The 25,215-nt window shown below is 36.9% G+C and overlaps 1 protein-coding gene across 1 annotated transcript in view; it reads right to left on the bottom strand.

The window, feature by feature from the left end:
- The window catches only part of tacr3 (tachykinin receptor 3), a 59,543-nt gene extending 37,499 nt beyond the window's left edge, over positions 1–22,044 (bottom strand). Inside the window, exons 1-3 of the mRNA XM_015397644.1 lie at positions 21,422–22,044; positions 11,892–12,080; positions 5,859–6,009 (exon numbers count right to left, since the gene is read on the bottom strand). Coding sequence (XP_015253130.1) covers positions 5,859–6,009; positions 11,892–12,080; positions 21,422–21,789 — 708 coding nt within the window. The 5' untranslated portion in view covers positions 21,790–22,044. The remainder of the gene's footprint in view (positions 1–5,858; positions 6,010–11,891; positions 12,081–21,421) is intronic.
- Between the last annotated feature and the right edge of the window lie 3,171 nt (positions 22,045–25,215).

Below are 25,215 nucleotides of genomic sequence, written 5' to 3'. Positions count from 1 at the left end.
CTAGAGGGCGCCCCCAACACATTTGTCGCCCTAGGCAATTGCCTAGCTCGCCTATAGCAATCGCCGGCCCTGCATAACACAATCAAAAGCTATTGAAGAATATAAATACTCTGAAGATAATGCCAAAATGTCACCAGACAGAATATGCCAGTATGACAGGAATGTGATTTTAGATATTACATAATCATATTAAAATCAGTTGAAAAATACTTTGTCCCATAAAAGAAATACACTAAAATGGTCACAGTCATCCATCTTTATGTTGCAATTTTTATCAGTTTTTTCTAAAGGACTTTGGACTACTTCACTACTAAGTCACTTTGGATAAAACCCTGAAGACAATGCTGGTTTCAGACCCTGTGTCTTTCCAGTGTCTGTCCAGTGACAATCACAAAGGTTGGGTTACCTTGAATTGAAGGGTTTTCTTCTCTAAAGTGTTGAGAGAGCAATACCTGCTGCTTTAAGACATTAAGGATCAAAAGAATATGCTGCAGCCAGCATTCTCATTTGGAAACCTTTGTCAGCGCAGTCTTCAATTCTAAATATTTTAGAACAGTCTACAACAATAAATCTCTTTTTAATATCCTTGAGAGTTGACATAATACATGTTTAATTTATCTGAATGAGTCAAAGACTAGGGCATAATGTAGTAAAGAAAATAATTTAGCTCTTAATGAGTTTTTAATGCTTTATCATCAGATGTATGAACGCAATTAATGATGTAACAAAAGCTATAAAGCATAAATTTCCATGTTTTTTTCATGTTACATATTTCTTTTATGACCACCAAAGGTGCTTTGTATTCATCTCTAGGGCTGAACAATTATTTGCATTTAAATATAAGTTAAAACGAGCATAAATTCCAAGCTGCATAGATAATTCATCAGCAGGCTATGAGAAAGAATTTACTTGAATATTTGCAAAATTAGTTTCTTGACATTGAATATATTTAAGTAAATATCAGTAACAAAAAAGAGATAAGCTGTGTGTTTGTAATTTCCAATCTGCAAACAATGTAGCATAAAAAAAAACTCAAAATCCTTGTATTATGCTTTTGTATTTTAAAATGAGTATACTTAAGTCCTTTACATTCAAATTTACTTAATTTGATTAATCTTTCCATCCTTATGCTGACTCATCCAGTTATTATTTTTCTTGCTGCCTTTTTGATTTTATAAATCCATCTTTCTCTTCTTCCCCTATGTCACGCTTTCTGCAGGGCAGTCAGAGTTCAGAGTCCAGTTCCCCCTGCCCCTTCCTCTAGCTCAGTGATTTTCAACCACTGTGCTGCGGTACACTAGTGTGCCATGAGAGATTGTCAGGTTTGACATGTGAAATTATCTAATTCACCAATCACCTAATTCACCATTGTCGGGTATCTGTGCTGTCATTAAGTGTAGCAGATGATGTAATACTCTTCTATTTTAATGGGTGGCAGCAGAGGCGGATAAAAACCTGTGAAGACAACAAAGTGACAGTGACAATTTGGGATCTCAGCAAGACGAGCTAGTGACAGTAATGAAGAAGTTTTTGAGAAGGAAAAATGCAAATGCCGAACATGGCCCTGGAGAAAATTCTGACCCAGACGGTGGGCGCAAGTCAATACAGAGACTATCTTTCCTTTGGATTTACTTTCACCGTGGATGAGAAAGCACCGATTCCGCTGTGCTTTGTGAGAAGCTGTCCAATAGCGTCATGGTGCCAAGCAAGCTTAAACATCATCCCCAAACGAAACACCCATCCGTTCAAAACAAGCCTATGGACTATATAGTACAGTAGCAGCCATTCAAAAGGACCCTTCTCGGTCAAATGCCAGACAAATGGCAGCCAACTTCCAGCCACTGAAGTAACCCCTCCTTCCAATGGGCGTGCATACGTTTTTACTCTGACTCCACCCTTTCACTGAATTACAGGGATTGACCAGGAAAAAGCGGCTTCTCTTTAGATGTCAATGTGCACAAATCATGACAGAAAGAATATGTTAGTGCAAAGTCTGATGTTTAAAAAGGAATTGCAGGGGATCAGCCAAGGAAAAGCCAAGGGCCCATCAAGGAAATTGAGGAAATTTTAAATGGCTACTACTGTATGCTTTCTTAAAAACAATGACAAACATGCAACTTTTTTAAGAAAAACCACAAAGGTAAATGAGAGATCCCTCATAGTTAGCTACCTTCTTGCTGAACTCGTAGTAAAATAAAAGAAACATTAATACTGCCAGCTTGTAAATCCATATGGAGGTCCGGTGGCTGTTGCATGGCAAAGTGCTGCCCCGGGTGTATGAGTTGCAAAGGAACTTCTGCCTAACAAGAGTTCAGATTACTCAAAGTTGCTTGCAAGCGATGAGTGGTGTGCAACCTGGCTGATATATTTCATTATCTGAATGATCTGAACACACGGATGCAAGTCCAAAATGAAAAACCTGCCTACAAGCGCTCTGGCAACAACATGTGCAGCATGGCAACTAGGGGTGTGCAAAATAATCGTCATGACGATGCATCGCGATTAAAATTTTTGTGATCTACTGCATCGATTCTTGACGCCAAGTATCGATTCTTAATTTTAAAAAATGAACTAATTAAATACATGAATGGTTGGCGCACATCAGCCAAACCAAGTGTAATACAACTTCCAGTCCAGCAGATGTCGCTGCGGATGTGTTGACGCCTGCTGCTTTGTGTCACAAGCATTTCTGGCCGCGGGATACTGTGACGAGTCATTTGTAAACAAAACATGGAGGACACTGAGAAAATTCGCTTTAAAAACAAAGAAGGTAAAAATGAAATTGATATGATGCACGTAATTTGCAAAAGGGGAAATGTCATACATTTGAATGTTTTCATTTCATTGGTTTAAAGGACCACTGAGCCCATGTAAACGGCACTGATTATCATTATTTTGTTATTTTAAGTTTTTTGAATCCTAAGATCTTTTTGTCAGTGTGTCCACACCAGTAATAGTAATATTTGTGTCCAGTATTTGTTTTCATTTCAATAAATACAGCTATGTACGAATGCAGTTGCTTTCAGTTATGTATCAATTGAAGACACTATCCAGATCATACCCAGCAAGTCAGCCATTGGTAATGGCTGTATCTTTTTCTTACAGTGTTCAGTGAAAATATCGCAACGCATCGCGATGCATCGCAATATTTCAAGTATCGTGGTGCATCGTGATAGAATCGCATCGTGGCATGTGAATCGTGATTTGAATCGAATCATGACTTCTTTGCCAATACCCACCCCTAATGGCAACCTTGAGATGTTCCCACTCACAGAGAAGTGGAGATTGGCACACATTTAATAACTCTTGAGGAGAAGTTGTCATTTTTATTTCTATTCAGCTTTCACAGAATGCCTTGACTGAGTTAGGGACCCATATAGCTAAGTATCCGTGGCTTGAAAGGACATGACTTTAAAGGAGCAAAAGGAACTCACTGAATTGAAACAGGATCATGGTTTAAAGCTAAACTTTGTTGATCTTCCTTTAGACAGTTTTTGGTTATCTTTTGAAGGGATTTTGACATTGCTCCCGTTTTCAACCACATATCTATGTGAGCTGACATAAAAACTAAAAACAGAGACTGAGAACTGTTGAGGCAGACAGTTGTGTTGTGTGTGTCTTTCTGCCATTCCTGCGAGGATATCTGTTTTGTGTTCATCGAAACAGACCCAGGATTCACACTAAGTGAGTACAGTATAAATACATTTAGAAACTATATTATTTACTACATAATATTTAATTTTGTGTCATTTTGGTTGCCCGAGGATTTTGTTAATACAAAAAAGTATGCCATTACTCAAAAAAGGTTGATAATCACTGCTCTAGCTCCACTCCTGACTAGTTTTTTTTATATCATGACATTTAACAAGAATGATATAGTAATTGTCTCACTTCAGCCCTTTAGGTACTGGTAATAATGTGCTAAAAATAGATATGCCGCCAGATAGAAGGGAAGAGGAAGTTGCAACTAATGCACTGATCCATACATACAAGCAAGATATACAAACTTTTCACACACAGATAAGTCCTATAGCGATAGACACAGAAAAGAGAGGAATAAAGCCCTAAAGCGAAGGTCTTCAACAGGGGGTCGCGACCCCTTGGGGGTCCATGGAGGTACTGCATGGCGGTAGCGAAAGTTTTGGTTGATTAGACTTTTTGTCTTATATTCCCCCCCTGCAATTTTTTTCACTAATTGAAATGTCTATAAATATACCGTAAATTCTCTAATATTGGCCTGTATTCCAATAGCGGCCGGGTCTCTAATAATGGCCGGTCTCGCTGTCAGAGGAGGTAAATAATGGCCGGTCTCTAATACAGGCCGGGGCTATAAACGTTTTTTTCTGGGCATACCTCAACATTATACTTGTGGTAGTAAGTAACATACAAGTACCACAGCCCTGCGCAGCTGAACGACAAGCCCTGCTGCTGCCCGTCTGCGCGAGGAAGAGAACAGACACGCAGCAGAACAGGAGGAGCGCGAGTGATGAGGAGATTAAAGGGAGAGATGAAGAGGAGGAGGAAACTGAGGAGGAGAATTAAACAGAATTGGAGGATTTTTATATTTTTTTTTTACTTCAAACCAAGCGAGACATGGTAACTGTACTTTTTCAATAAATGAACCTAGTGTTTTATAGGTTCAAATAGACACAAAATCTCATTTTTATTAATTCCACTGGTAGTCTGTTTTGCTCAAATAGCAATAGAGGCCTGTCTCTAATACTGGCCTCTATCCAATAAAGGCCTGGACCGCGATGCACTTGAGTGAAATAAAGGCCCGGGCCTATATTAGAGAATTTACGGTACATTGCATGAATTCAACGTACTGTAGTAAACAGATATATGAGGCAAAAGATGTCTTTTGTCATCAATGCACACTTTCAGTGACACACAGGAGCTCTTTCAAGCTGGGTAGTGTTTCATTCACAACACCTGTCCCATCAACATGGAATCCAAAATACTATCATAATCCCAGGGCAAAATTATTTTCATTACATGACTCCATATGTAATAGCATGACTATAGGATCTGTTTGATGACACAATTTTATACACTTTATATAATTAGGGAGTCCCCGCTCCATTTCGCCATCAGTTTGGGGGTCCTTGCCCTGGAAAACATAGAAGACCCCTGCCCAAGAGCCAAATATTTATACTTAATATTAGTGAATGAATTTATTAGATATGTAGTACAATTGTAGAATACATACCTATCAACTTAGTTTATAGGTATTCTGGAATTCCCTTTATTCAGAAAAAGATTGCAAGGAAGAAATATAAATCCAAATCCCAAAGGGCAAAGGGATCACACAACTAAACCTCAAAGAGGAGCTTACTACTTGGGAGTCTGAAGTGCTCTTTATGCTTGATGCAAAGACATTCTGCGCAGAAAGTGAACCACCTGTCACATCGTGTGCAGCATTTATACTCTGTGCGGCTTTCCCCCTGATCTGGTCAGCTTTGGAGGGGTGTCTGCAAACTGACAACACCACTACACAAAGAAGTAGAAAACACAGCCATTTATAACTTTATCGAAGCCTCTTCATGTCGTTTGAGAGTGACAGTCATTTCATTCCTGGAGTGTTTGGTGATATTTATGGGCTAAATCAGGAAATGTCTCTAGATGCTCATATTTTCAAACTCGCCATTGTTTCCAAGCAGATCCGTCTGCGTAGCTACAAATTTTCCACGAACCTCGCAGATGCGTAAAGCATAAAACAAGCTTGAGGCAGATAAGATCAAAACCACACTTTATTTCAAGTTGGCAGCATATTAGTTTAAATGTCCAGCTTCTGTTTGAGCCACCATAGCCATGCTTCATTTCAACCCCAAAGTAAAGCCAACATTAAACTTGCTTACCTTCCTTTTAGCCTTGAGCTGTCCATGATAATTATCAGATGAATTTCCAGGAATCTCACCACCCCAGAGTGTCATCCCCACGATAGTGTAAGTGATTCCCATCACCACTAATGGCAGCACGTACACTAGAACTGTCACTATGATATGATACCTGAGGAGAAAGTAAGAAAATGGTACAAGGTGTAGTAGAGCATTACAAGATTTTTAGGTTTATACATTGTGTAGGTGCAGGTTATGACTTTAGGTTTAGAGCAATAACTGGCTGCACAAGGAAGGACCAAAAAGATCCTAGTTCACTACCTTCCGCTTTAAGAGTACAACAAAATGATAGGAGCTAAACGACAAAATATTTTGTCCCTAATCTGTCCTCTTCATGTTCCTCCCTACCTTCGGTTACAGGTTTAAGGCCTCCAAAACTGATTTTGGAAAACAAAACAAAAATTCCCATCATGATCACACAGAGTTAAGCCATCAGGAAGGTTTTGGCATAATTGTAGAGGAATTGCTCACCACTTTGTAGTTCAATTTAATTTTTTTCTTCAATTATAGCGCTGGAGAGTTCAGCATCCACGAAGCTTAAAGCTCTTGTGGAATGCTTTTCTGTCAAATGAAGACAGTGGAAGAAAAGCATATTGATATTGACAAATAGGCAGTATTTCACATTCCCTTGTGATTAAAGGCATAATGAAAAACACATGTGAAACAAGTGGGATATTATTTTGTTAGAAATTGACCATTCGAGGTTGACTGCAATTGATAAAAAGAGTACCTCCAGTATCTTTCATCGACATGAATTATAAACAGTCAAGGAAAACACCAGATTGCAGACAGGTATAGAGTTTAGCTGCACAACAACAGCATTCCTAGGGTAAAATGTTGCATAGCTGCTTGGATGCAGCAACAGTGAGAAATTTGACATCAGTTTGGACTACTTTTGGTGGGTGAAGAGAAAAAAGCGCTGCCTTGATTGGACTGAACTAAATAGATCTGAATTGGATCTGAATAGCACTGTACTGAAAAAGCACAGCCTGTTTCGCTTTGAGGATTTTTCAGCAAACTGTCTCAAAAAAGAAAGATCTTAATGGAGAAATTATGTCAGTGTAATCTTGCTTGCAAGCTGAATTCCCGTGGTAATTGTGTGTTCACAAACACGGGAATCCATCTTATACCATTTCCGCTTCAACCATTCCAGACTGTCCCAAAACGGCTCTGACAGTCATGTTGCAGTATTATAGTTTCAGGTGGGACACATAACTGTGACAAAAACGAAGACCTGCTGAGCCCACAGTGAAACCAAAACAAATATGGCAGCACAGGAGGATGTAGCTGCTGCTATCACATTTCACGTTTTGTGCGGCTCTATGATTTCATCCTGGGAAGAGGAAAAGCAATACAGCAACAATACAGCAAGCATTCACATCTGCTGCTATTTAATGTTTTCCCATTATTGGGTGTCACTTAGACTAATCAGCTTGGAAGGTTCAGCTGAATGTTCCTTCTTTTTCCAAACAGTTTTGAATAGAGCAGTCCAAGAGAGTGGTGGAAGCACATATTTTGAGTAAAACTAATCACTAGAACCAGTACATTAATATGATTTGTTGGAAAGATTCGTCCACCAAATCACTTAGCTCATGTAAGTACAATTTTGTTTTTTTTCAATAAAAGTAGTCTGCTTTGGTCACATAACATACCCATACTTGTAACAATAAGCTTAACTTTTGTGACATTAAATATGCTAATCATAAAACTTTAACAGCCTTTTATGTTCCATAAAAGCTAAAACAGGTAATGGATATCAAACTGACTTTTCAAGCTCTTGTCTTACCTTATTTAAAATATTTTGGCAATTGGAAGTCAATCAAAAGAAGTAATTTTTTGACTTTTAGATTTAAAAAATGTGTTACTTCATAGCTATATATACAAAAAATCATAGCTATATATGTGTACAGCTGAAACTGTGCCACTCTCAGTGTGATGTACATACTGCATGACTGAGGGCACGATTTGTTCAGGCCACAAGACAGTGACAGCATGTATAAATCATGTGAGGGATTCAGCGGTATTGACTCTCAATTGTAGGTCGGCTGACAGGAAATTTCAGCTCAGTCACAACATAAAAGAATCACAAACTGATTTGTAAAGTGATTGAGTGAACCATCTCTATCACACCCCAGTATGATTTACCGCTGATCTATACAGAACCATTTCTTGTAATACTACTTGGTGAATCATTTCTCTGCAGCATTTCTCTTTGTTAAGTAGGTTATTTTGGTGAGGCCAACTTCAGCTGTTAGATTTAGCCAGCTTCAGCCATTAGCTTCAAGGTATTCGCTTGACGTTAACTTGCAGTAACAGATACCATTGTGTGAGTTAGAGAACACAAAAATATCCTCCCGTTTGGTTTGTTTAATAGCTTCCAAAATCAGTTTAACTTTTAAAGCAATTTTATCTAAACACCATACCTTAGAAAAAAACAAAACACTGGTAAAATACAAATGACAAACCCATAATCCACCAATGCATAATTTATTAAAAGATGTTGGAACACAAATGTCACTGTCTATAGTGAAAAAACTGACATCAAAATAAGGGCTATAGCACCAATTCGCAACCCATGTCATCTCAAGGCACTTAACAGAAACAATTCAACTGGAACATACAGTCAGATTGGTTCAAAATTTTCTATCTACGGAAAACTAGCTGATTGCATAAATTGATTGACTGGAAAGCAGTCCTTCACACCAAGCATGCTTGAAGTGACAGTGGAGAGGAAAACCCCCTTTTCAATTAAAGAAAACTACAGCAGAACCAGGCTCAGTTTGAGTGGCCATCTGTCATGGCCGATTGGGGTTTAAGGAGACTGAGGCATTCGATTTGCATGTAAATGGTGCCCACACAATCTTTCACCATAGCTTAAGTTTACTTACCAATGTAAGGTATTCAGATTGAGCCACAAGAGCAATAGTACTTTTTCACTTAACAAAAATTTAGCTTTTTTGTCACAGAGAGATATCGTATGCTTGAAGAAGTCAAGAAGATGCTTTCAAATGTCTAAATTTAATTTCCAAAAAGCTGCCTGCAGGTTGCTGACTGTTTACACGTCTCTCTCACCTCTTCTTCATCAAATACATAGACCCAAAAATTATGCACATTTGAAAGGGCATCAAAGGCTACAAACATCAGAGATGCAAAATTCCTTACGGACCCAGCTTTGAGGATTACAACTCCCCCACCAGCACCAGACCAGCACCTCCTGGTCCGATACACTTCCATGTGACCGTGGTGGATGTGAGGCAGGCCGTCAAGGAATCAACCCCCATAAGGCTGCAGGCCCCAACAACATCCCGGCGCAGGTACTAAGGGGCAGAACACCAGCTACCTCAGGTGTTGACAAACATCTTTAACACTTCATTGTCACTAGAATATGTGCCAATCTGCTTCAAGTCCACCACTCCTGTCCTTAAGTGTTAAACAGTGACAAGCCTGAATGACTACCCACCAATAGCTTTACCATCGCTAATCATGAAATGCTTAAAGATGACGTCCCATATCGAGGACCTCTTTAAAGTCATTGTGGACCCACATCCACATGCATACACGAGGAAACTATCCCCTGCTGACGCTATGACATTGGTATTCTACACAGCCCTCATTCACCTGGAGAGCTGAAATTCTGTCTGGTCGTCCTTGATTTCACCTCAGCTCATAACATCATCATACCACAGACTTTAGTGTGCAAGCTCTCCTCTCTTGGGCTGAATTCCACACTGGGGAAATGGGTCCTGGACTTCCTCACCAACAGACCTCAGACTGTTGAAATCCACAACACCATCTCCTCTATCATCCTCAGCACTGGCTCACTCATTACTGTACAGTATGCTGAGCTACCTCCTGTTTACTTTGACGACATGTAACTGCTCAACAAGACACACCAGGTGGGGAGTGGTGGCCTTGTGGTTAGGCCATAGAGCTTGGAATCCTGAGGTTGTGAGTTCAAAATCCACTCCCCCAGACTCTGAGCAAGACCCTTAACACGCGATTGCTCCCCGGGTGCCCAATGGTGGCAGCTCACTGCTCCCCAGGGGGATGGGTTAAATGCAGAGGTAAATTTCTCCAATGTGAGATCAATAAAGTTCAATTATTGATTATTATATAGAGAACTTTGCAGATGTAAACAGGCAGTGGTGTTTTATAAAGGCTAAGAAAGCTACAATAAAAGCTTTCTAAGTCAAAAGCAACCAATTGTGACAGAACAACCGTATCATCCTTAAAACAAATAGTTGTTGCAGTGGGATGCAGGTTTTTGAGGACCCAAATGCAGAGACCACGAGGCAGAGGTGAATCTCCAAGGTTTAATGAAGAACAAATGCAGACAACCAAAAATCGAAAAGACTAGGAATCAAAAACCAAAAAGCATCAGGGAAAACTCATGAGGTAAGCCAGAGATGAGGGAACAACAAACAACAACAAGGAACTAGCACTGAGTGACTGCAGAGGGGGAGTATATAAGGGGAACAGAACAAAGGATGGGCTAATGAGCTGAATATGGAGCAAGTGTGAGTGGAACTAACTACAAGGAAGCCAAGGGGAAAGGAAACAAGCACAAGGGGGCAACAGATAAAGACTGCTTGAATATAATGCAACATAAACCAAAGATCAACAAAACAGAACAGCTGATAACTGAAAACTAAAAACTCAGTCCCAAATGGGGAGAACCATAACAGTATTCTTATAAAAACATCCTTATAACCAAAAACACTATGACGTTTGTTTTATTTGCTTTCACTTTTATATAAGTGATTTGTTTGGAACTTTTTTCCTTTTAACTGTGAGAAAGTGGTTTCAGTAGATGAACTTTTGTTTAAGTGAAAGTGTCAGAACCATGAACATTTACCTCGTATTAATTATTTTAATCTTATCATTAAACTTTTTGTAGAAACAAGAGGTTCAAACGTTTGCGATGACAATGAAAAGTCTTTAAAATCAAACTCTTGGTAATGAAAAAATAAAGGGTGTAAAGAAGTTTAGCTTCAGACTGGTCCAAGACAAGAGTTTTGATGGAAGGTATTTTCTTAAAAATGATCGCTTCAATGTATGCTTAGCTCTGTTCTGTTAAAACTTCCTTATATTAGATTGAATACAAAGGTATCGCTGTTTATAAAAATTAGAAATGAGTATAAGAAATACCAAGCCTGATAAAAAGCAGATTTGTCAAATGGAAAGGGACACGCAACTGAGCATAGTACCTCCTCTATTTACTATGAAATAAAAAAAAATCAGATAACACAAAAAAAAATTGCTAGTTTCATTATTGTGTTTCCAAGTCATATTGAATTTGTTGTGAATTTTTGTATGTCAATAGTGTTTGCACCCCTTGGCTGCTGCAGATGATCAAGCAGGATAACTATTTCAAAATTCTTTAACAACACCTAAATGATCATCTTGATGGTTGAATAGTGGACACAAATTACATTCCAACCAATAAAATCCTTTGCACAACAGATAGCTTACTGTTTTGAATAAAGATTAGTTATATCAATTTTTATTTATGATCTCAAGCCTTACTGAGATTTTTTTACCAATGCCAAAGAACATGTTGGTGAAAAATACCAACTCATTTACTTGAGCTATGTGTCAATGACACCAAGATTCTTCCAGAACACCTTATTGATTTTTATAGAAACTTTAATTGCTTGGTTTTGTTTTGGTTTTTTTTATTTTTTATTTTTTTGAAGAAAGTCTTAGTGTTGTTGGGTGTAAAGATCTATTATTTTAATCTTGGGTTGAAAAAAGAAAAATAACAGTATTAGATTTAGCAAATTTACTTAAGCTATACTTCCAGTAAAAACTAACAAGAAGAGGTTTATGTTGTTGTATTTCATCACAACATAATTAACTTTTCACTAGTTTGCATAAAAAGTTGCAAGAATAATTTAAACAAAACATATATGATAGATCAAGATAACATTTCTAAACCTCTGAAAGTTTGATAAAGAGAAGCAGCAATTAGTCAAGAAGCAATTCTTTTCTCACATGAAGAGGTCATCTTCTTTGCGAGGCCAGGCGACATAGCAGATGGTCCTGTGGGGTAGAGCTCGGGTGTCTGAGAAATAGCACGGAGGGAAAGCCAGAACCACTGCCAGGCTCCAGATACTGACGATGACTCCCGTAGTGACCTTTGCTGAGAGACGAGGCTTCAGAGGGTGGATTATGGCCATGTATCTGCAGGAAAGAGATAGAAAGTTAAAAGATCAGCTTTGCACATGAACACTGTGAAATATATAAAAAAAAAAAAAAGAAGTCTATTGTACACATTTTCATGCTGAACTTGATATCTTATAAGGCCACAAAAGGAAATTATATCGTAGTGGAAATAGAAAAAAGGATTTTAAGAAATGATATAATAATAAAAAAAAAAAAAACAGAATCTATAGGAGTAATCAATAAAGGAATAATTTTGATAGACTGTGACCTGGTGAGATGTACTATTGTTACAGTTGCACTTAAGCTTTTTTGAGGTTAAATAGAAAAAGTTGGTGGTAAAGATTCTCAGTCATCCAGGTCACAGTCATTCCAAAAAAAAAAAAAAAAAAAAAAATATATATATATATATATATATATATATATATATATATATATATATATATATATATATATATAAAACAATCCTCTGGACTTTGTTCCAAGTTTTAAGATACTTCCCATCCACTACAGTTTAAGGTTTTTTAGAGTGGACCAAAAGCACTTTGTTTTGGCTAAGAAAATATGCAAATTGAACTGCACGAGCGGGTCTCGGACCCAGTGGATTGTTTTTTAGTCCACTGGATTGTTTTTTAACTTTTTTTTTTTTTGGAATAAAGTGCTAATTCTTTATTTTGTGTACTAATATCACATAGTGTTTTTATAATGAAAATTTTTATTCAAGGGATCTTATGGTTATTTCATGAAATTCCATAAATAAGTAAGTTTAGTTCCAGCAATACATCTAGACCAATTAAATATTAGGGCTGCAGTTTAAGATTAGTGTACTCTAATCAACATTCTTATGATTAATCAAAAAGTGAATTAAACAAAAAAAGATCCAACCACTGACATGTAGTCAAATGAGGCTTGGCAGTCAATGACTGCAAGCAGAGAGTAACATCTCTTACTCATGCAAAATTAAGCTTCCATTTACCCCACTTAAATTAAGAATAAAGATGTACGGTAAATATATCTTTTCTTTATTTGAAACTTTTGTATTAAACAGAGAAGAAGAAAAAAATCAATTTAGACTAACAAAAACAATTAGGAGTAAATTAAATTCCGATATAAGCTCTTTTTCTTATGTATCAGACACTCCTCTTTTTCTTAGCACATAACATGTTTATTCTCCAGATAGTGTTGTGTTGTAAAACGATGTACAGTACAATACTCTATTTGTTTTATTTTCCTATCATTTATTTTTATATGATTTTCTAAGGTGCACATTGTGTGACCACTTCTACTACAACCTTCGCTGCTATAAACACAACAATCTCCCCATTGTGGGACAAAAAAGGGGTTTTCTTTTCTATTCTATTCAATTCTATTCTATTCTATTTGTCTTGTTCCACAGACTAAGTGATTTAGATGTGAACAGAATCACAGGGGGATGCGGTAAGCGGATATAATGTCCCATGATGGTGAGGGGATCCACTATAACAGATGTTGCAATTTTGCAGTACACAGGGCACAAAAGTGATTCCACATTTTTGTTATGCTCTGTTGTTTCTGCTCTTCCTTTTGTCCCCCAGTGTCTCCCTCCATTGCTGTGAACATCAACTCAGTGTACTGAATAGTAAAACTGAAGTTAAGAAGCTTTAAGGCAGATATCTGTAATTTGCCTTAAATAATTTTAGGATTTGAGTTAGTTAAAATGTTTGTCGAATCATTCCAGCTCTATTTAAAACAATGTTTAATTTTCCTGCAACACACCTTCTCCAAAGCCAATAATCTTTCAAGATCCCCTTTATTTAGCTCCTGGCCTAGCTTCTCTATCCCGCACGCAAACAAAAATGTACCCCGCTTCCAGCCCATCTCCTCCCTCATTCTCAGATTATTCTGTCCCACTCACCCTCTGGCTTATCCCATCACCAGTGTCCGGGCCCTGGGGAAAGACTAACCCTTTTCTAGGTTACTCATGAGAGCGAATGCCGATTCAAAGCATCGAAATCTTCTGCCGGGTCCCGAGCAGAAGACTTCTTTATCTGCTTCTTTCCCCTCAAACCCCAGTCGGCCTCAGCAGATGGCCTCTCACACTGAGCTTGGTTCAGAACCAGGCAGATCTGCCTGGTTTTAATCTCAACCAGGCAGATCTGCCTGCTCAGTGCGAGGGATTGCAGAGAGTCAATGAGTCCTCACAATCAGCTGGTTTACCTTAGATAGAAATTGTGGAAGAATACAATTGTGTTACGTGTATAAATAAATCATTTTGGAAAAATGTTAGCCCCCCTCTAAAGTTTTTCAAAACAGCTACTTCCCCACAGCCATCAGAAAGCTGAACATTGTAAAAAACTGAAAAACTGGGAAAAAAATGCTAAATGTTCCAAATTCCAAATCAAACAGTCTTTGCATCAAACTGACCATATCATTGCGTTTTTTCTGTTTTTTTTTACACCATGTGTTTTTCTTCCAATGTTTACATTTAATCACTGCTGCACTTTAAGAAATGGAAATTTCATGAGAGCGGTACAAAATGAAATTTCGTTTTGTTAAATTTCTGTATACAATAAAGTTTGTCTTAGTCTAAAGTCTAAGTCTAAGTGTAGGTCTGAGTCTAGATTTTATTTTTTTGTAATTGCAGCTTTTCTCTGTGTCTTCCCAGGATGAATTAAGGAAGATTAATAGAGGATTCCACTGAAAGCACTTCTGAGACTCTGAAATGAGCAGTTACAAAAAACCCATTCTGGACTCTTCATTATTTTCAAACTGCTGATTGAAATGCTTCAGAGTAGCAGGGACCACAACTAAAATGCTTCATCACATAACACGTAACAGTGTAAAAGTTGTTGCATTACACTGGATCCATGCTGCACACCAGATCAGGTACTGATGAGCAGTGAAGGAGCAATTTGAATAAACAGCTGTCTATTTTTTTGGCTGTTCCAACGCTGTCCCAGTCAATTAGCTAAAATGCTTTTAGTCATGTTTTGCCTCAGTCCTGAAATGATGCTCTGCTTAGAATGCAGCCACTTCACCACCAAAGTAGGACTGTAGCTCCATAGTTTCCACCATGCGGAGTCTCTCCTATCCAAGGCTCTCAAACTTGGATAGGAAAGACCAACAGCTAAGCTGGCCTTACACGCTCAATGTGGCTGTGAGTAATAACAAATTAAGATTCTACAAAGTCCCTGTGTTGCTGTCTGTGAAGCCAGACCCGCTGACAGAGTGAGACCTTTGCTGCTTCCATTCCCTGAAATGCAAACCCATACCTCAACTTGTCTTCACAACTGTGGCAAATGAAGTAGTAAAGACTAGTTTCAATTTATTCAACAGGTATTTTTCCCTAGGCGAGAATACTAGTTTAAATGCTGAATTGTTTATTCAAACGTTGCTCCTGGATACGATCTTGCTGATGTGTTTTGTTGTGTGATTGACAAATGCAATAAATATTCAGTGTCTGTTTTAGCTGGATTATAATTTCAAACTGTGATTGAAATTATAATCTAAGTTTTTGATATTTTTTAGTGGTTGAGACAAACTGGGTTTTAACAGCCAATCCAGATGTCCAGTCTCACAGATAAGCAAATAAATAACACCTAATAAATAAGCAAATCATCAGCATGAATCATTTGACCAGCATTCAAATGAATTGGCTATTTTTGATTGTAGTAGTATATTAATTTATAACATACTTTTATAATAACTGATACATTCATAATCAAACTGAAAAATCTTTATTCTGGAAAGTCCATCAGAAACAAGTTGTGCTTTTAGTCTGTATATTCAGATGCTATCAATTGTTTCAGCAATTATATGGTATGAACATAGTATATACATTAAGGATTAAAATGTTTTTTTTTAAAGATAAGATTGTACTTTTAAAACACTTCAATGGTTTCCTTGAATTGTCCTACTTTGTGTGTTTTAGTATTGATTTAAATTTGAAAAAAGACATTATAAGTAGTGTTGCGCCGATGCCATTTTTTGGCTCTGATACCAATACCTAGTTGTGCAGTATTGGCCAATACCGATACCATCTGTTTGAAATTGATGTGTGTGTATATATATGAAGAACTGCATACTACTTGGATGTAAAATAATTGCCATCATGGCTTTGTCAAGCTGCTGCCTACCTTTGTGAAGCAGGAAAAAGACAAATACAAAGTGAATCCAGTAGAACTTTTTATTGCCTACCTGGAATGGGTGACAATAGTTGAATAAACTTTTGGCTCTCAAAATGGTATCGGTGCCCTATTTGTCAGTATTCGCTGATACTGATACCACCATTTTAGTCCTGAATCGCAGGCCCCACCGGATACTGGTATCGGCGCAATACTAATTATAAGTCTAAAATACAAGTCTAAAAATACATCATAAGTCTAAAACATAAATGTGTATGGCATATTCAAATGAGTATGTCATAGATTCTAAGGTTGAACAACATTGTTGTGTTTTTAAGTCCTAAAATCCATTGGGTCCGCTGATACTCCTCCATGCTGCTCTGCTTCAACTATGTGTATTTTTCTTAGTGCTGTCGGCTCTTCTAGCGGCTCTACTAACGGCTCCATCACATACAGGGCAACACCATAAACTTGCACCCTGCTATATGATGACAGCTCACCTACTTCTGACTATGTGTCATCTCTCTTTGATTTTAAAATTGAAGAATAATGGCATTATACCAGCTCATTTCATTGCTGGCACATTTATTTCAACAGTATTTTATCAATGTAATTTTGTCATATATATGCATTTTGTAATAGGAAAAATATGTCACATGCAATTTAAAGCTTATAGAGATTCCCAAGTATCACCTAAGGAGCACTAAATTCCTTTCTTTCATAAAGCCATACTAATGTCTATAGAGTATATGAGTTCACTATCAAGACCAAACAGTTAAATAGCAACAACATTATAAACATAAAATACATCAAAAGCTATTACTAAAACTGTTTGCTAGTCGTATCAGAAAAAAGTAAGGAGTTGTATTTAATGTTGTCAGACTAGGCCAACTTACTAAAATTTGCAAAATAGGTTTTGTTAAAAGGTAGTATCATTGTTTATTAAAATAATGTTTGGTTTTGCCAAAGACAGTTTTCTATTATTGTTAAAACTATACTTCCTAAAGGATATCAGTTGCTTAAAAAATATAATAACTCAATACCAGGAATGAAATTCATAATATTAATATCATGGTTTGGGATTATGGTTAATATATAGAATAATTCAAAATTTGTGAAAGAAATCTCAACAAAAAGTGGGTCATGTAAAAGACACAGAAAACTTAACACAAAAGTGGTTCTACATTGGAATAGATAAAGAGAAATTAAGTTAATGTTTTGGAATGGCCAAGTCAAATTCCTGACCTAAATCCAAAAGAAAGGATGTGGAGGGAACTGAAGCACACAGTGCATATGAGCTGAAACTGTTCTGCACGGCTGAATATGGATCTGCATGACTGATCAGGTTTCACCAGAGGCTTTAAGATTTAGGAGAGCTTTTTACATGATCATAAACTATATCTAAGAAAAAAAAGCAGCATCTAAACAGTTTAAGCTTTTATCTATTCTGAAAATAAAGCCAGGTTTTTGGCACATTTTAATCATCATATTTTCTTTAAAGAGGAATTTTGCACTTAAAAGAAGTCAGGTTAATAATAAACTGTATTAGATAGTTTATTATTTGTAATAGATACAGTTATATACATTTATTGTCTTCTAAATTTAAATGAGCTGTACATATGTTCATTCCTGATTAACAGTTGGATCACCTGCTGTGATTTCACCTTTTACACAGAAAACTCTTTCTTTTGCAGAAGTCCCCATTAAAACATGCATGCCTGCAGACAGTTAGCAGGAAGGACAGATTCACAGATGATCACGAACTGTGGCTTCTGCCATTTCAAGACATCAGAGCGGAAACGGCACCATACCAGGGTTAAGGAAACTGTGACTCAAGGTTACATCTGCATCATGTAGGCTAGGTCATGGCAATGTTCTCTTTCTAAGTAAACAGTTTGTGCAATTCAAGGGACACTGCAGGCCAAAAATACCAATTTATAGTAGATGCTGTTGCGCGACAGTTAGCTCTTCCCAAAGAAAAACATTGTTTTCTCTGTACGTTAATGGGAAGCACTGTATGGAAAATACACCTAGAATAATATCACTGCACACCCAGCAAATGTAAGCACACTGCCCCTCTGCTATGGCTCTTTTTTTTTTCTTCATATTTAGCCAGTGGCTGCATCCTTCCTAAATTTAATCCCTAATGCACGTTATGGTATATGATGGTTCAATGATCAAAGCCTAGCCAAAACAAAATTGTATTTCCAAATAACTGGAAGCCACAGACAAGAAGTAAACAGTATAAAAAAAGAGAGACAGGAAAAGGAATGTGTGAAATGGAAAAAAAAAAAAGATGACTGCATGTGACAGAAAACAAGAGGCTTAGAGCAGGAAAAAAACACAACGTGGGGGGATTCTTTCTAACACGCTGGCTCTGCTCCCATTCACAAGCTGCTGATCCAATCTAATTGCATTACATTATTAAAAACTAATATGTGGAAGATACCTAGATACAATTTCACTTTCTAAGTTACAGTGCCTTTAAAAATACACATTTTATCACTAAAATCCAAATGCCAATATATTTTCCTGGGTTTTTATGGGCTAGATCAACAAAAAGAAGGGTTAGATAGTTGCTCTTAATTGTATTCGCAAATAAAAATGTGACAGAAATAGCACCATATGCACTCAGCCCACCTGACTTAAAGGTCCTATGTCATGCAATAATTATTTATGCATGTTAAATCAATATTTGGCATTTAAATAATGAAATTTTGCCTTTTGCACAAAATATTTATTAACCATTAAATACTGCTTATTTATGGTGCCGGAAGAGAGATATTTGGTGTTATTGTGGTGATGCTGCCTCTGCCCCACGAGCCACTAAAATCTAATCTACATGCAGTTGCTTACACACCACTGATAACAAACATTTTTGTGAGAATCAACAAGTGCATTTAAGCAAATCAACATTCATATTTACTGGATAAAAAAAAAACGAAATGGGACAATGAGTATTTTTGTGTTAGAAGCATAGCTTAGCAACACTTTAGTATTGAGGTGAAGCAATTCAAAGTCTGATTAGTTAACCTGCACTGCTTTCTCATCAGCTACTGTAACAGATGAAATTGAGTCATATTTAAGGACTAAGCACTGTTGTTCATTTGGGTTATGGAGCTCCTATATACTAGGGGTGTGGGAAATAATCGTTTTGGCGATATATCGTGATATTCGGCTGCCCAATATAATATCGATCTTTCACTTCTTAGTATCGATTTAAAAAAAAAATGGTTACATAAAACATTGATGGGAAAAAGGGCTACCTCTGCACCACCACTCTGGCAGAAAGCGCAGTGGAGCCCTTTAACTGTGCGTGCAGCACCAAATCTGTACTTGAGGCAGTCACAGTGGAAGAAAACCCCAAACAACATGGATAATAATACCTAATCAATATTTTCTGATAAAAATATACAGCACTTGCTGTTTTATCTCATCATTTGATTTTGATAGCTGGGGAAAATATGGCAATATATAGTGATACTGCAATATCGTGATAATATCGTATCTTGACCCAAGTATCGCAACAAGTATTGAATTGCAACACTCATGCCAATACTCACCTCTACTATATACCGAGTGCAACCATTTGTCTCCATGTGTAGTTTGCAAGTTATTTTTTGAAGAACACGTCTGTGGCTGCTTCCTGATTTACTAAGTCTTTGATGATTGGTTTAACATAGAGGGGGTAAAAAAGACAGATTATTTGAAATATAGGTGGAGGTGCCAAAAAGAACAAGCGCTTTTGGAGGATTGCTGAAATAGAGCTGAATTACCAATAGTAAGTAAGTTTATATGAGGTTTTTTATGCAACGATAACAGTCTAAAAAGGTTCAAAGCCTAACAAAAGATCATTTCGATCCTTTAATATTTTATCTTTTGCTGCAATAATAAGACTTCTGGGTATGTCTCTACAAGCTTTACAAAAAAAAACAAAAATAAATGTTGTCCATTGTAGATTGCTAAATAATTTTAGCCCAATAAATTATAAATACATTTTATTTATCTATTTATTTAGCTCCAGCCATCTGCTAATTAGCTCTGATCTACCAATCTGTTTAAGCTGAATAAAAGCATGCCCCCAGTCTGATGCTGTCACCACCTTGCATTACAGTTGGGATTGTGTATGTAGGTCAGGACACAAAATTCCAGTGTTATCTGACCAAAGTATGGTCTTTCATGAGCCTGCTGTGTCACTAATGGCAAACTTAAAACATGAATCCCACTGGCTTTCTTTAAGCAACAGCTTAACAGCTTATTTCTACTCTTCTATAAAGGTGATTTTCCTATCAACAGATTCTTCCACCTAGGCTGGTGGATGTCTGAACATCATTCAAGGTGACATCTTGTCTATCTTGTTTATCCATTTTGTCCTTAAATAGCCTGTTAATTTAGAGAACACCCATAAACTGGTAGAATCCCCTTTATAGCATACTGCTTTCATTTCCAGATGGCAAATAAGTTCTCTATGACTTCTTCAAATCTTGTGATATTGTTTCATGAGTTAACCTTCCCAGCAGCTTTATTTCTGACCTGTCTGGTGTGTCAGGTCAGAAATAAAGCCTTGTTCTTTATGACGTTGTTTGTTCATATATGTTCTCTAAACTCCTCTGAGCCCTCTTTGTGTTTGTAGGTATTTTAACCAGAAGGAATCATTTACTAACTATGTGATTTCTGAAGGCAACTGGATCAGATTCAGGGGTATCAGTCCAAGATGTTAAATTATTAGAATGCTTTACTTTAGTTTCTTATAAATTAAAACGTCAGCCATTTGCCATTTCCATAGATTTCAAACAAAATTGTGCACCATTTTTAATGTTTAAACAATTTTACACTGCCAAACAAAAATAACAAATATTGTATTGTTGTATTATAACTAAATGTGGAAAAGTATGATAAGATGACATCTGTTGGAAATTTAACAAAAGAGAGAGAAAAAAAGAAAATTAAGAAAGAAAAAAAAAAAGGAAATGCATTTTAATTAAAAATGAGGTCTAACAGTAAGATTAATTAATGTTAGTCCAAAATGAAAGCCAAACAAAGTACCATTTGTCTTTAGGCACTAGAGAGAAATTAGCTTTGCTTTAAATGCTTTTTCCCCCAGTAGACCTACTGATGGAGCCCAGCATAATACAGTTTAACATGGGATCAGACTGCCCATGTAATGTATAGTAAGTATAGATTATAATAATTTTATTAAAATAGAAGTACACCCGCATTTACAAATTTGCGTGTGGATAATCAAACTCATAGACTCACCTGTCCACAGCTATTGCAGTCATGGAATAGATGCTTGCGAATACAGATGTGACTGGGAAGAAGTTCTGGAATTTACAATATGCTTTACCGAAGTACCAATCTCCGTGGGCAGCGTAGATAAAGTTTATCAAAGTGTTGAAAGCGGCCATCGACGCGTCCGAAAAGGCCAAATTAAGCAGAAAGTAGTTTGTTACCGTCCGCATGCGCTTATGGGCAAGAATGATCCATATGACGATGACATTTCCAAACACGGCCACAGCAATCACTGAGCTGTAAGCAACCGACCAGAGGGCGATGCGCCACGGCGGCTGGACAAACTGGTTAGTGTAATTCGATGTTACGTTGGATCCGTTGTGTGGGGTCTCCATCCTCTTCTGCTTTGTCCAAATGCAATGAAAAGATATTATTTATAAGTTTTTTTTCTGTCTATATATTTTTTTTGTTCTTGAATCTACTTGTTGAAGCGCAAGTCTGAATTGGCAGGGGGAGTTTTGCGCTCCTGCGCCATTGCGCGCAAATTAAAGAGTCCGCATATCCGATGTCTGTCTGCAGCCTGAACCGCTCTCCAATCTGTGCCTTACCCAGAGGATCATCAGCCTGTTGAATATGGGTGTGAGCGCACAGCTCCCCCCGTCAGTCCGCGGCAACAGGCGGGGTGAGGCGCAAGTGCACTGAGCAATCAAACAGATTGATCGATAGGTGTTGCTGCTGTTTCAAACTTCATGAATAAAAAGCAGTATGAGCTCTCTCTTTCCAAAGTGTATCATCTGTCGCAGCACACCGAGGTTGCTTTATCTCCCTCAACTTTCATAATGATGTTATGGCAGCAGCTTTTGCACATACAGGATATTGAGCTGTTTGCAGGCTGACATTTTCTTTTCTACAACAGTTTATGAACAGTTTGTTCTCAGAGACATATTCCATTTTATTGTACTAAAAAATTTCTTTAAAATGTTCTATTGCACTGACCCACTTTAGATTTTTGGATATCACAGGGAGATAATTCAATATGTCTAGAAAAAAAAGGAGTTTTTCAGAAGTCTTACATTTAAGTTTAATATATATTATTGTATTATTACACATTTCCAAAACACCGATTAGATGTTTATTATGTGTAAAACACACTGTTCGATTGATGTGTAGCGTTTAATGATAACATATGAGTTTTGCTTTTTAAATTAGTGACACAATGTTTTTAATTATTATCAATATTCTTGTTTTAGCTGCAGTTATATAACAGCTCAGTTCAAATAATCTAACCTTGCTTGGAGTTGTATTAAAAGGTAAATATCTTGAAGAAGGTACTTTGATTGGACGTGCACATTAGCCTGAACATACCCTGTTAATTGTAAAACATAATGGTATGAGCATCATGCTGTAATTATTGTATGTTTTTATTTATAGTGAACTTCAAACCAGTTAACAGTCTGGATTTACTACAACTGAAAAAGCATAAAAACAAAGTAAGGTTGGATAGATTCATAGAAAAAAATGATGGAGCAAAATGCAGAGTCACACTGAAGGAAATCTTTCAATAACTGCTGAAAATCTGATATTTTGGCCAAGTTTTACCCTCTTCCAGAACTACATTCCTAAACATACTATAAGAGCTTTAAGCAATCAGTCTTTAAATCTCTTAGTCAGTCAGTCAGTCTGGTTTAACACTAAAAAACATTGTAGCATGAACCATTACTTTTACAAAAATTTTTATAAATATATCATATTATGAATTCAGGCCAAGCAAAACAAATAGTTACATTGACAATATAGTAAAAAAAATAAATAAATAAATAAATTGAAAGGGAATTGTGTAACACCTTCCAATGGTCAAGTCTAAGTTGAGACCTAAATCGCATTGAGATTCTGTGACAAGAAAATCAATTTCCCAAAATGCTTTATGATTGATCTGACTTAATTTGGGTAAAGATTTGCCTCTAAATTAAAAAAGCTGGTAGAGACATACTCAAAACGATGTAGAGTTTGCAGATTTCTACAAAGTACTGACACAATGATGTTCAATAAATGCATGTAAAAACCCTCAGATGTGTCTCTTTTTCTTCCTCTGCATAGTAATGCACCGCCATGCATTGGAGTATGTAAATAAATTTCACTGAAATACATCGATGTTAGTGGTAACAACACTATAGAATGGGATATTAAGACTTTACACAGGAAATAGTTTGAGACTTCTTATTTTAGGAATGGATCTAAAATAGTTTTAAGGCCACTTTAAAGTGTGTTAGATCTGCACCACCCTGAGGATGGAATAAACATAACAAATAGGCTGAAGTCCCCTCCAGACATCCAACTGTTCACATTAGATAAAGCTCCTTTATCTGTAGACATAGCGGCTGGAATAAATTGTGGAGGTTAAGAGTATTTCTTTCCAGGCTAAACAAATCAGATCACACCCTTAAAGGATTTGAAATCTTTTCATGATAGTGACTGCAGCTTACGTTTTGTTTTTTTTTTCTCTCCTTACAACACATTGAATATACAAATCTGCGTTATTTTATGCAAATAAAATAAACAAATTACTAAAGACAGATCAGATTTTCTTGCATTCTTTAATAATAAAACTATTCAGATGTATACATCCATGTAATCTAAATTAAATAATATAGCGTTCTGCATAATATACACATTAAATTGGTTAAGCAGTTATTTTTCTTTAAATACACAGACTACTCCTATATTACTTGAAGAGACACACCACTTTTTTTCTCCATAATAGAGATAAACTAGTTCTGAATTGTTTATTAATTCTGTGCTTGTCATCTTTAGTGTTAGTATATCCATCCATCCATCCATCCATCCATCCATCCATCCATCCATCCATCCATCCATCCATCCATCCATCTTAGTCCTTGTCAGAGTCGCAATAGGGCCGGCGCCTATCTCCAGCAGTCCACAGGGGAGGGGCAGGGTACACCCTGGACAGGCCGCCAGTCTGTGGCAGGGTAACACAGAGATACACAAAGACACACAACCATGCACACACACACACAGACACCTAAGGACAATTTAGAGAAGCCAGTTAACCTACCGGACATGTTTTTGGACTGTGGGAGGAAGCCGGAGTACCAGTAAGAACCCATGCATACACAGGAAGAACATGCAAGCTCCTTGCAGAAAGACCCTAAGCCAGGAATCAAACCTCCACTGCTCAACCATGCAGCACAGTGTTAGCATATTGCTGTGAATAATTCCTGTTACAATATTGCAACTATGAGTATCACTACTTCCACCCACTTTTTTAGAGGAGAAATCCCTTTTCTGGAAATTGGGAATTACTTCCACATGGGAGCAAGAAATCACCAGTAAGGAGTGGCCACAGCTCTACCTAGCTCTGTCCCAGGACTCTAAATTCCCCTTTATTTGGGTTTAAGTAGTGATAATTAAGGAATAAAAAATAGAAAAAAACATTAATTAATTCAAAAATGTATCTTTGTTTAAGAAATATATAATATCTCTAATTTAAAAAATATGAAATTATGTCAGGATGTCAGATTGGGTGAAACTGAGATAATTAAAAGGAGTATGTATGATATATATGTCATATATATCAACTGTGTGAGTCATTATTAGTTTGTTTGGATACCTATTAAAAATCTGATAAGACGATTACAGCTTTGAAGTTTCATTTTTGGAAGATTGTAGCAAAGATCACTGCCAATGATCAGCCTTTCCGCGCAGAATAGATGAGTGCAATTAGTTATAGATTCAGCTGAAATGAAGTCACCAACAATTATATGAAATCTAGGATGTGTGCTTTGGTGTTTTTGACAGGCTGG

This window comes from Cyprinodon variegatus, unplaced genomic scaffold (genome assembly GCF_000732505.1).
Source record: "Cyprinodon variegatus isolate N-32 unplaced genomic scaffold, C_variegatus-1.0 Scaffold878, whole genome shotgun sequence".
NCBI lineage: Eukaryota > Metazoa > Chordata > Actinopteri > Cyprinodontiformes > Cyprinodontidae > Cyprinodon > Cyprinodon variegatus.
The sequence above is the reverse complement of the archived record's forward strand: the minus strand, read 5'-3'. Positions and strand labels throughout refer to the sequence as shown.